Genomic DNA, 13,897 nt, shown 5'->3' on the forward strand with positions numbered 1-13,897 from the left:
ACATTACAGAATACATCGATACACTAAAACAAAAACTTGCAGCCAAAGCACGTAGACTCAAACAATACAAAACATGTACACTACGAAAACAACAAAATAAATTATTTCGCAAACAATGAAAAACTCTTCTACAGACAAATCAGTACCAAAGCAAACACTGATACACAGCACAGTGGCACACCAACAGAAGAACAACTCACAACTTATTGGTCTTCTCTTTGGTCCAGTGCTGTCACGCACAATGCTGATGCAGGCTGGATCGAGGAGGAGAACAGAAACTTGCACAACATACCAACTATGCCCTGTGTTGAAATAAACATACACGATGTCCAATACACTGTTAACGGAACACACAACTGGAAGACACCTGGTGTAGACAACATTCACAATTTCTGGTACAAAAAGTTTACATCACTGCACCAGGAACTAGCTAAACACCTAACACACATCATCATCAATCCACAAGACATGCCAAAATTTCTTACTCAGGGCATCACCTACATGAAACCTAAAAACAACAATACCACAGACCCCACACAATACAGACCAATTACATGTCTTCCAACACTCTACAAATTATTGACATCCTGTATCGCAAACAAAATATACAAACATGTTGAAGAACACAACATTCTTACAGAACAACAAAAAGGTTGCTCGTAGAAATCACAGGGAATGCAAAGAACAGTTACTCATAGATTCAGTCATTCTACGGCAAGCACACAAACAACACAGAAACATACACATGGCATATATTATAGACTACAGAAAAGCATTCGACAGTGTTCCGCACAGTTGGCTGCTACATATTCTACACATGTACAAAATACATCCATCACTCATTGCATTTTTCCAAAACACTATGCAGCACTGGAGAACAACACTACATCTCAGGGTTAGTAACACTTCCATACAAACAAACCAAATTTTCATTAGGCGAGGAATTTTTCAAGGAGATTCCTTGAGTCCTCTCTGGTTCTGCTTAGCCCTGAACCCATTATCCAACATGTTAAACAACACGCAATATGGTTACAATATCAGACATGAAAAAACAACACAGTTTACACTGTCACATCTCATGTACATGGATGACATAAAACTTTATGCATCCACACAAAAACAACTTCATCAACTCCTACAAATCACACATTCATACACCAAGGACATACAAATGGAATTTGGCCTAGACAAATGCAAAACACTTCACATAGAAAAAGGAATCCTGAAGAAAGAAGATTTTGCACTTGGAAATGGAGACGTTATTGAATCCATGGAAGAGGGCGAGTTCTACAAGTATTTAGGATTCCAACAGGCCAAACTAACAGAACATGCACAAATAAAGCAAAGATTAATTAAAGAATACCAAAGTAGGTTAAATGCTATTCTCAGAACACAGTTAAATGCAAAACACACAGTTAAAGCAATAAACACTATGTCATCCCAGTACTCACATATTCTTTTGGAGTTATACATTGGACTCACACAGATCTCGAGCAACTCCAAAGGAAAACAAGAACAACACTTACTAAGCATAAACAACATCATCCTAAATCTGCCACAGAAAGATTAACCCTTCCACGTAAAGATGGCGGACTGGCCTGATTGACATAGTTAACCTTCACTACAAACAAATACAGTCACTGCGAGAGTTTTTCTACAAAAAACAAGAAACATCACAGTTACATAAAGCAGTAACTCTAGCAGACTCAAATAACACACCATTAAACTTACACTCACATCATATGGACACGACACAACATATAAAAAGCATAGACACCATTAAGCAATCGTGGGCTCAAAAGGCACTCCATGGCAGGCATCCTTATGACTCTGGCCCAGGATTTTGTTGACAAAACTGCGTCAAACAGCTGGTTAGCTCGGGGATGCCTCTTTGGGGAGACGGAAGGATTCATGATTGCCATACAGGATCAGGTCATAAATACTAAAAACTACAGAAAACACATACTCAAAGATACAACACTCACGAATGACACATGCAGAAAATGTCACGTCATGCCAGAAACTATACAACACATCACTTCTGGTTGCAAGCTCTGGCACAGACAGATTATCTACACAGACATAATCAAGTAGCAAATATAATACACCAAGAGCTTGCAAAGAAACACAAATTAGTAGACATCCACGAACCATACTACAAATACATTCCACAGACAGTATTGGAAAACAACACGCACAAAATGTACTACGACAGAGCCATAATCACAGATAAAACAATTTACCACAACAGACCAGACATCACACTCATTGACAAACACAATAAAATCACATACATTATAGACATATCCATTCCAAACACTCACAATATACAAAACCATTCACTGGAAAAAATTAGCAAGTACACAGAACTCGCCCAGGAAATAAGGCATCTGTGGAGGATGGATAGGGTGCTTATTGTACCTGTCGTTTTTTCCTGTACAGGTGTGATACCCCACACACTACACAAAAGCCTGGGAACATTACAATTAAATAGAAATGCATACATCACACTACAGAAGGCCACAATATTGAATACATGCCATATTGTTAGGAAATTCCTGAATATTGACACTGACACACTTATTTAATTTTAGTTTTGTTTTGTTGCTATGCCTTGACTCTGGTCTGGTACACTAAGAAGGGATTTTTTGCGTTTTTGTGGAAAATCGAACATATTTTTTAGACCTTTTACATATTTTTTAATTAGTCTCGGAATAGGGTAAATCTAATGTTTGCACCCGTGAAAAGGGTAAGATTGGCTATAATGTAATAATCTTAATTATTGTTATCGTTACTTTTTACCCGAGCAACGTCGGGCTCATCTGCTAGTTAATTGATATTTGTAGAAATTAATTTAATATTTTCGGCTGATTTGTACGAAATTATTTAAGTTATTAGTATGTTAACGTAACTGCCGAGATTCATAGCAATTTGTAGAACCGTCTAGGAGTGCATAGCGAACAAACAAACAATTATTTATATTTACATATATAGTTTTATGACTAGTATCGAATTAAGACGTAAATAACTGATCAGTTTACGTTAATTAGTGGTTTGCTATGTAAAGATAAACTTTGAATACATGTCTTTCAACAGAAGGTTTTAATTTCCTGTTGTCTATAGGAGGTGTTTGTAAATTGTCATCTACTGTCTGTAGTGTCGTCTTCGTGTCTATTTTGTTTTGTTTTTCTTCATCTCCTGAGACTGCCCAGAAGTTCTGATGGCTTCGTTAGTTGTGGAGCATTATCTTTGTCGCTCGTAGTTTTAGCTTAAGCAATTCGGAAAAGAAGACATGTCATAGTTACTTTAGAAACAGAGTGGTAGATAAAACCGCCTTGTTTCTACAAAACACCGGCACAAGGAAAATCACTTTTGGCAAAGTCATGACACGTGTAACTGATTTGTGGTAATAAAAATCATATTAAATACCTTTGTTATTAACCAGATCTTATAGAAGAGTAACTATAGTTGCTTACAGTATGGATTTTGAAAAATCTGAGACTACTATATGAGGTGTTCGATGAGGTGTTCGAAGAGTGTTTATTATTGTGCTCTATGGTACATTCCAGAGTTACTAGAGATAAATATATGGTATTTCTGCAAAGTTACTAGAAATCAATATATCGTACAAAAGCAAAATGTATAATTTGCTTTTGTAATAAAATGTATATTGATTCGATATTCCTACTCTATATTTTTTTACGATATATTGATCTCTAGAACTTTGTCAATGAATGTTTGAAACAGATTTCGTTGTATTGGATAGTCCGAATTGGAAAAAAATTCGAAGAGTGGGAAAGGAGTTCGGTTAAATGCGTGATGTATATTATGATATTCCTGAATTAGGTCGATCTTCGTAAATATGGTTTCGCATGCAGTATATCCGCGAAGTCTTTTAAATGGGAACGGATATCTATCATAAATTCCAACATGGTTTAAGGTACGATACACATATCGCTTGTTAATCAAAAGTGTTTTTAGTTAGCTGTACTCACTAAACATTGAATGGTTGCAATGCGAACTTATAAAGAGGCGAGACTGTCATATGTTTATTTGTTTATACAATGTGTTGGATAAGAAAAAACAACGAACCGACAGATCAGGGCAAGAGCTCGAAACGCGTATTGGTATGCAAACATCAAATAAAGATGGATGTAAAGTCTAATACAGTGGTTCCCAAACTTTTTTGATTCTTGGCGCCCTTGCTAAATCTAGATTTTGTGCAATGTCAAATTCTAAACAATACAAGTTTGCAAAATAGCAAATATTTTTTAAATTAAAGAGCACCATCAGTACAGATACAGATATCGTACATCCTCCATAACACTAGGTCATAGAACGAGCACCATCAGTACATATACCAATGCATTTGATGTGCTCTAAGTTATTTTTGGATACAAAAATATCAAGGATCTCGAACAAGTCGTGACGCGTTGCACCAGCAGTGATACTTTTACAAAAGAGAAAGTCTTCTATAATGTTATTACTATCTATAAACTGTACATAACAAATCAAGTGAGCATCATAGTTACTATCTGTGTCGTCATCTAGCAGCAACCCAAATTCCTTCCCTTTTATTTTTCCAATTAACTGAATATTGGAGGTCCTTCGTTATGTGCTATATTCTGCGAGTGACGGTGTTATTACACAAAGACAATTTTGAAAGCTACTTTCCAGCACACTCACCCATATCTATAGCAGTTAATAGAATGAGTTTTTCTACAATGGAATGAGGCTTTTTACATTTTGCGAGTCTATTACTTTATTACTGAGTTAATGATTTGCACCAGGTCTGCTAGATGTCGCATCTTATCAGATTGAATTAAAAGTGGAAGTAAAATTATGAACATTTTATAATATTTCGCAGCGCCCCTGTGAGAAAGCCGCGGCGCACACTTTGAGAACCGCTGGTCGAGTGTCTATTGAAAGGCGCTTCATCGTGCAATACAGATGTGAGAAGCTGCGTTCAATAGAAATGATCTATCGAACAGTTATCAGCGACAAGTCGGTAAGTCTCGCGCACTCTGTCATTGGATGGAAATAATGATAAATTTAAAAGTGACCGTAGGTCGTATGATCTTCTTGGTCTTTTCCTGACACCAGATAAGAAAGGTAATTCGCGTCTTACCTCACGTTATTAAAGTTTTATTAAAATAATTCCGAGGCGCAGAGACTTAGGTTTTTATGATAAAACATTTGGTATATAATTATTCGAAACAAGACCAATTTAAATAATAAAACAAAATAAAATTTAATGAGCTGTTCAGTGAGAGTTCGCCATAATATTCTCACAGTAAAGATCTTCGTGAAGATCTAGCGATGTTGTTTCGCAAACTCTGTCTAGTTGAGTTGGTTTCCGTGTGTATCACGATTCGATATAGTATATTCAGGTTCGATGGAACCTGAATCTACCTCCACACTCAATTTAAACAATATTTACAATTTATTTACAAATCCAAAATATGTAGAATATACAGGATCGAAAACATAGTATGTCCAGAATATATAAAGCGTGGTGTCTCACGTACCAGGTTGGCCTTCAGGAACTATTAGACATTAGACTCTGTAGAGGGCTCAGTCGGCTTGTGGAGTTGGCTCAACTATACGGTCCGTTCAGTCTCCGCACTTACCGTCCCTGAGATCGTTAACAGAAAAGATCACTCTCTCTACGCTCAGCGGGCTTCTTAAGTACCAGAGGCTACCGTATTATCAGTCTCTTGCCCTTCTCTCCTCGCTCTCCCATTCGCTCCGCTGTTTAAAAGTTTTTTGGACAAAAAATTTCTGTCCCTTCTTTGAAACCGTGTTTGGTGATTTGTTGGACTATGAAAATTCCAGAAAATTCCCAGAAAATTTCTGACTAATTACAAACTATTCTTTCGTGAATAGTTTACGCTTAGTTCCGCGGTTATCCGACGAGAGTGGAGCTTACATTAATGTCCGCCACTTGTTTACGCTTAGAAGTTTTTTTTAATATGGCAAGCGGCCTATCGTCTGAAAACAGGTGGGTCTAATTGACAAAGTCGGCGCTTCCTTTGTTTCCTTCTGTTTACAAGTCAACACCTTACAAGTGGTATATTATCTGATCGCATATATTCAATTCATAAGGTCGCACTTCTTTTGTTCAATCTCTGCTAAAAGGCCAGTACTTTACACTCACATGATACTACAGTTTGATGCTCCATGAAATAATGCATTTTCCTATGAGATGTTTATTTGTTTCGCCCTGTCCTTGTAGACTGGTCATAAGTTGTAGGATTTGTCAGAGATTAGCGAGGTTGAGGCCGGAGTTTTAAATGCGAAAACGATGTACGTCGGACGTTCAGCGCCGCTTTCCTGTAAGCCTAGAAGTTTGACAATGGCGTTTGGAATGTCGAGCATGATTCCACTGACTTTCCAAACGCCATTCTCAAACTTCTAGGCTTAGAGGAAAGCGGCGCTGAACGTCCGACATACACGTTTTCGCGTTTAAAACTTCGGTCTCAACCTCGCTATTAACAGCACACTTGGAACGTGAAATACTTTGAGCGATTTCAATTCCAGATAATTCTGTCTCATAAAATGCAGCAATCTGACTTTTCCCCAAATCAATCAGAAGTATATACCCTCTTAGCATAGTCTGTTTAATAAGAAAGGTTAACCTCTACATTTGGTACTCAATACTCAACCTAGCCCAAACGGAAATTGGTTGCAGTAAGTACACAATTTGCATGGAAATACGTAGTCAAAAATTTTCCATGAACTTCTATGCCTTAGTTTATAATTTTATATTAATGAATATACCTGAATAATTTCTCTTAATGTTTGTTTAAGGTACTTTTTTTTTTTTTATTTTTATTATTATATCTGATTTGATTTTTTTTTATATTTATACTTATACATATATAGTTTTTCTGTTATTTTCTTATTTTCCATTATTATTAATTTTTGTATTGAAATTTACGTATTGTATTTTGGAACGCCGATGTTCTAGTCTTCTGGTTTAACTTGAGGATGGCCTATTGAATAGTCTGAAAACGTTAGTTTGATATAATAAATTACTTCGGCAACATAAGGTGGGTTTTGATGTCTAATAATTATTTTCACAGTAGATATAGTAAGTATGGTTCGTTCGTATTATGCTACGGTAACTATAAACTGTTGTCTAGTGTGCAATAACTTGCAACAACAGCAGTTTTATACTGCAGTATTATAACAAGAGTTTTATATAGTGGTATTAATATTTTCAATTATGACGTATATTTTATTTATTTTCTATCAAGAACCGATTCCTGTCTACAGAAAATAATTAGAGAGAGATTCAAACCTTGTACAGTGTTGACAATAGCCCACAGATTAAACACAATTATCGATTCAGATAGAGTTCTGGTAAGAATTTTTTTTAAATAATGTAAAAATAAATACGTGTTAGAAATTAAAAATTTTAAATTTTTAGGTGCTAGATGTAGGAAAACTACAAGAATTTGACTCGCCGTATGCATTACTGAAGAACGTAAACGGTACCTTTTATAATTTGGTAAAGAAGACGGGAGTAACTTCAATGAATGAATTATTCAAAATTGCCAAAGAAAAATATTACGCTAAAGAAAGGCTCGAACAAACAAAACAATAAAACCGTGGATTGTCTTCAATGTATATCCACCTTTTGTAAGATCTGGTATTATGTTTTTCATTTAATCCTGTTCTTAGAGACGTTGTGTCAAATAGTATTTCCGTACATCAAGTAAAACATAAAATTGGTAATGTCTAAATGTCTAAACATTTGTGAGTTCAACTGTTAAATTCATCTACGATAAACATTACTGAAATGTAATCAGAAGGTTTTTGAGATAATATATTTTACAAATATTTACAATGGTTTACTCCCGAAATGAACTGAATTTTAAAGTATTAAGCAAACTTTACAAAAGAGGTTTGATGTTTTTGTAAAACCAAATTTTCACCAACTTATTTCACTGTATGTAATTTTATTCGGATACGTTTAAAAATAAATAAATAAATAAAATTATGTGTTGTTCAAATATACGGTTCATTACGATACCTCAAAGAAAGAATAAGTTTTCGTTTTTCAACATCGGTTAGAGTCGGTAAAACGATGACTAAAGCAACAAGTTATAACAATCTGACTTAACCGCAAACTTGAATACGGAATACACGTAATACACGTAATCCTTTCCATATTTAAAAATAAATTACTTGCTTGGATTTTATGGAAACGATTAGTTTCAGGAATGCCAAACTGAAAAGTGCCAGGGCGCTAATCGACACCCCAAATTTCAATCGCCACTATTTATTTAGTGTTAAAAGCATGCAGTAAATAATATTTGAGAGTCACAGATTTTTTTTATTAATTGTGTATTGCACAATTTAAATAAATGCAAAAATTAACGCTTAAAAAAATTATATCCTTTAGCTGATATAACTTTTCTAATACTGATTATCCACACGAGCGATTTGAAAGCTTTCGGTTAAAAATGAATATATTAAATGAGAAATTAATACAAGTTCGCAATTTTCCGGAAATTTTTGATTAAAGACGAAAGATGATAAACGAAAAAAAAAATTATAACAACAATAAATCAGTGCTTTGTTTTTTTTTCCATGAAAACAGATATGTCGATAAGATGATGGCGTCGCTGTCATCTATTTTTGATATATTTTTCTTTCCAGCAGACAGCGTACAAATAAAGTGCGAAACTCGTAGTAGATATTAACAGTGAGAATCGCACGGAAATCACGTGATTATGTATTGGTCTTCTAGCTGAGATCGCTCATGTGCCTTAAGAGTTTGTTGAATTAAGGAAAACAAGAAAGAAAAAACAAGTTTCATGACATATTTCGTTTTAAAATATTTATTTAATACTGTTCCACTTTTAAATAATTGTCCCAATGACCGGTTAATATTTACCATTAATAAGAATCTGTCATAAAATAAACTAATCACACTGTTTACAAACACGAATAAATACAATTTATCCTAAATTATTCCATATAGTAGTGATGGCGAATCTGTAATTCCAGATCACTGCATTACCACTCGCGACGATTTCTACGTATTCACATTGAATGTTAATAAAAAATTAATTCATACCGTTTATATTTAATTTCTCTATAAGTGGTAAATTTTCTCTCCGTTAAAATAATTATTTTTTAAATAAAAATGTTATCCTTTTTAAATTGATATTTTATTATTTAAGAAGTTTGTTATTTTTAGAAATTTGTTTGTTTATTTATGATACACTAATTTAACAACAAAAATATCTATGCAACAGTTAAATAAAATTTTGTTATGATTTTATACTATGTAAATATATTCAATTAGAGTGACTCGGGGGAAGATGCCTAACATTTTGCTTATGAAGAAAATTATAGCGATAATTTGGGTTTTGGGGCCTCTAACGAAAGTATCATATTCTTGAGCATATTTTTCAAATAAAACTTTGCAGTATATCAAAAATAATTATGTATTGTGTTTGCAATGACGACTTTTTTACTGTCTGGCATTTTAGGCATTTCACCCCGAGTATCCGGGTGAGATGTCAAATGCCATTGGGATAAATTAACAAATATGATTGCATAAAATTAATTTTCAAATATTTAACCAAATTTAATTTATTGCATATGTAGAACAAAGTACTTTATAGTAAGTGTAACATCACAGTATATAAGTATTGTTAAGTTCCTGCCCGTTCTCACGCGCTATATAGCTAGCTGAAAGCTTTTTTCAGTCCATAAACCTTTTTGAGAAGTCCTTATATAAGTTCTGTGCATATTCTGCAATAAAACGAGAAAACAAAAATTTATTAAAAGTAGACATGTTATCCCAAGAAAAATGTGGCATCTTTCCCATTTGTCGGGGTAAGATGCCTAGTGGAGTCACGCATTCTAGCATGTTCGATCGGAATCGGCGTTAGCTGACAATGGAAACCTTAGAACCTTAACTACATCATACATTAATTGTTTTTCGCAATTTTTAATAAATTCTACTTTAACTTTTAGTGTTTTAAAACGACTCGAGAAACATATCACAACAAAATCTTCGTTCTTATCTTGCTTTTATTCTTCTCAGAGGTAGAAAATGTGGTAACGGTAGCCAACTACAGCTTTTCGCACTCAATATTGGCTCAACGATCCGTCGTACAAACACACGGCAGTATCTGACGTCACCGTTTGAAAATAACAAAAATTAGGCATCTTCCGCTTACCATCTTAACCCGAATCACTAAAATATTATTCTACCAGTTTAAGAAAATTTAATTGCATTTTGAATTACATGAATTCAAAATACAAATAATTTTCTTTAAAAACAATAAAACATTCGCTTATTACTAAGCGATTCTTTACTTTTTAATGAAATTTAATTGCATTTTTAGATTTTATAAAGTAAGAACGTACTCGTAGAATGCGTATTAAAATGTTGATTTAATATTTAATTTTATGATGATTTTGATTACCAATGATTTTATTTTACAGTTATTTTAATATAAAGTAGGTCTGCTTACATAATTTTAATACGATGTTTACAAATACTTCAATTGGATTTCATAATCGGTTTCAAAGACTCAGAGTTCAAAGAGTTCTAGATCATATTTTTCATTAAAAGTGGTTTATGTTTCTAGAGTTCGGCATTATCACTTCATATTTTATATAGGTTTCAGTGATTAGCTACATTAAATGTATTTCTTCATAAATATATTACTATTTCTGATCATTCCTTTCCTCTACTGGTACAGGTAAGTAGTTACTGAAATAATAACTTTATTAGATTTCTGGCAGGTTTTAAGCTTTTTTAAATATTAAATTACTGACAAAGTACAAATATGATTATGATAATGTGAGATATTCGGGTGCTTTGAAAATTAATTTTTAAAAATTATTTAGAAAATGTTTAAAAAAGAATTTTTAAATCATTTTTAGTATTCTGTAATTTCATGTCTTTTTATTACGTGAATATTAATTTTTTTATGAGTGAAAACACTCTTTTAATTACGAAAATGAAAAACTAGTTGAATCTGTTAACTATTTAAATATTTTTATTTTATTAATTATATTAATTCTACACAAAAAACTATTTTAAATGAAAGGATTAATTACAGGATAAAACTTGAAAAACATTTTAGAATATTTTTTAATCATATCATTTGAAACAATTCTTCCTTATTTGTTTTTCATTTACCAAGATAAGTATATAAATAATATTTGCAAAAATATTTTTCATCCCATTTATTGAGTATATCTATCTTTATTCTCCATAACCTCTTACCGAAATCTAACATTCCCTTCATTTATGAATAGACAATAAATAAAAGTAGTATCATACGGCATCTACGGTATATGTAATCACCAATGACAACAGTTATGTTTATATTATATTATATTTGTCGTATTGGCATGAAAATTGAATCATGGATCTGTAATTTTTTTCTGATATAAATTTTATCGCCGACGCTGACTTAACCAAAGATGAACTTATTGATTTCAGGAAAAAAAACTTACTACAGTTGGAATTTAACTCGAACAGCTTTGGAGAATTCTGGTGTTCCCTAAGAGAAGTCTAGCCTCGCTTTGTGAAACGTTCTATGGAAGCTTTGCTTTCATTTGCAGCAATACATCTTTGCGAATCAGGATTTTCGACACTTGTAACAATGAAAACAATCAGTTGAAATCGATTAGATGTCCAACATGACATACGTGTTGCCCTCTCAACTACCTCACCACAGTTTGATTCTGATTAAAGATAGACAACAATCTTCCCACTGAAATGTCTATAAAAAAGTATAATTTAACTTCAGCTTTAAATATATTGTATTATTATTATTATTATTTAATGTGTGAAGAAAGAATCATTGCTTTTTTCCTCGGTTGCTATATTTCAATAAAACTGTATTCCTATATAATTTTATGTCTTGCATTCTGAAAAGAGGTCGATATCCACCTGACTGGCAAAGGGGTCGATGGTAGGAATGCATGGAACAAGAAAGGTTAAGAACCCCTGGAATGTAGATATGAAACAATGGAAGCTTCCTTCATGGTGTTGCATTTTGCTTGGCCAGCGGCATATAAGAGAACAAAAGACCAAGAACAATCTTGTTTAATCTGGTCAATATGGCTTTGCTTTTACAGTAACACATTTTCTGGTGTCACTTCAACCATGGCTACCCTTTTTTCCCTTATCTCATAAAATACGGCTGGGGCTCGAGATTGCAATATTAGGCTACCCGTAGCAGATTCGGACATTTGTAGAGCTCTACGCTACTACTTTTGGGGGACTTATTATTTTTTGTGCAGCTTTAAAAATAATTTGGGCTATATTAGAGGAAGGCTACTTTACATTCTACAAAACCTACCTGGCAAGCTGTGAAGTTCTCACTGAACACGTCTTGTTTACCTGCAGTTTATTTATATTATTATTAATTATTATTAATTAACGAAAATAGCGTTTTGTATACGTACCCGTATTCCGTTTGCTTAATAAATTACATCAGTTACAAGGCATTTGGCATATTGAACAGATCTATGTAAATCTCGGATAATTCGAAGTTGCGAATATTTCATCCCTTGAATTTCGAACTAACGAGAGTTTCCTGTAATTAATCTGTATTATTAATTATGATATCGAGCACTTAAAATATATATATATATATATATAAGCTATCGAAAATATCATTATTGGAATCTTGTAATTGTTTCTGTTTTAATTTTTTTTATTACAATTTTCTCCTGTGAGCACTAAGAAAGCTTGTCTTTTAATTAAGCGCATTGTTCGCCCAAGCTTACAACAGAGCGGCTGTATGTTGAGGGACATTTCCAGCACGGACCGCCCACGAAAAATTTATTGAGGTTTTCGACCCTTTCGGATTAGTTCTGGGAATGTATTAGTATAATATAGAAGTTTCATTAAAAGTATTAACTTAATAATTATTAGTAAATATTTCATAATCTATATATATAATCGAGACGAGTTGATAATAATAATAATAATCAGTGCAGAGTCCAAACGGTTAAGAGTTGAAAGTTGAAATTTGGTACACAGAGTACGTCACGAGAACGCACACTAAGGATGGATTTTTCGAAATTTTTCCCCACGGGAGAGAGGGACAGGATTAAGGCTTAACACTTCCATCAACAATGGAAATGTTAAGTAACAATGGAAGTGTCAACAATGGAAGTGTCAAAAATGGAAGTAACTATAAGGTTTACTATAACGTAATAATCTTAATTTTCGCTGAAACGGTTAGGGTGCGACTATGCAGACGCGAATTTAGTAGCGAGCGAGAGGTTGCGAGCGATATAGTTCTCGCAAAGGAGAACCATGCACAAGCGAGAAGCGAGAAATCTCGCTGGCGAGAGCGAATTTCTGGTTCTCGCACATATCTGACAGGTTTTGATATTTCTCGCGTCTCGCCAGTTCTCGCTGAACGGTGCGCATGCGCCTTCGTAAAGGAGTACAAAATGGCTTCTTCCAGTGAGCAAGACGGCGGACCAGCCATAAAAGAAAAATTGATAAATAACGTTTATTTACACCCAGAAATATGGGATAAACGACTTCCTGATCACAGGAATCGAAACGTTTTATATGCAAAGTGGAATCAGATAGCTGAAGACACTCAATTAGACGGTAAGTTTCTGTTTAGTAGCGTATATAAGTATGTAAGTTCTGGTATAAAATAAGCTTATTTTATACCAGAAACACTTGACATAAAAAATAGAGAATAAAGATTCCGTAGCGTGTATAATCTGTTTAATATATGCTCAGAATTTTTATTACTTCGTTACATCGCGTCGTCGGATATACCGTGCTTTTCTTTGTCTCAGGACACGTGCAATATAACTAAAAGCTCTTGTAATTAATGTCGAAATATAAAACTTGATTATTTATGAGTTAAATTATACAGTAGTT

The 13,897-nt window shown here is 33.6% G+C and overlaps 2 protein-coding genes across 2 annotated transcripts in view; both read left to right on the top strand.

Moving 5' to 3' along the window:
• LOC136978155 (ATP-binding cassette sub-family C member 4-like) overlaps positions 1-7,742 on the top strand; it is a 76,698-nt gene extending 68,956 nt beyond the window's left edge. The window contains exons 22-23 of the mRNA XM_067273808.1: positions 7,260-7,365; positions 7,433-7,742. Coding sequence (XP_067129909.1) covers positions 7,260-7,365; positions 7,433-7,609 — 283 coding nt within the window. The 3' untranslated portion in view covers positions 7,610-7,742. The remainder of the gene's footprint in view (positions 1-7,259; positions 7,366-7,432) is intronic.
• A 2,888-nt stretch (positions 7,743-10,630) lies between these two features.
• The window catches only part of LOC136978211 (cytochrome P450 3A11-like), a 230,304-nt gene continuing 227,037 nt past the window's right edge, over positions 10,631-13,897 (top strand). Inside the window, exon 1 of the mRNA XM_067273869.1 lies at positions 10,631-10,730. Coding sequence (XP_067129970.1) covers positions 10,672-10,730 — 59 coding nt within the window. The 5' untranslated portion in view covers positions 10,631-10,671. The remainder of the gene's footprint in view (positions 10,731-13,897) is intronic.

This window comes from Centruroides vittatus, unplaced genomic scaffold (assembly GCF_030686945.1).
Source record: "Centruroides vittatus isolate TY-2023 unplaced genomic scaffold, ASM3068694v2 contig_5, whole genome shotgun sequence".
NCBI classification, from domain to species: Eukaryota; Metazoa; Arthropoda; class Arachnida; order Scorpiones; family Buthidae; genus Centruroides; species Centruroides vittatus.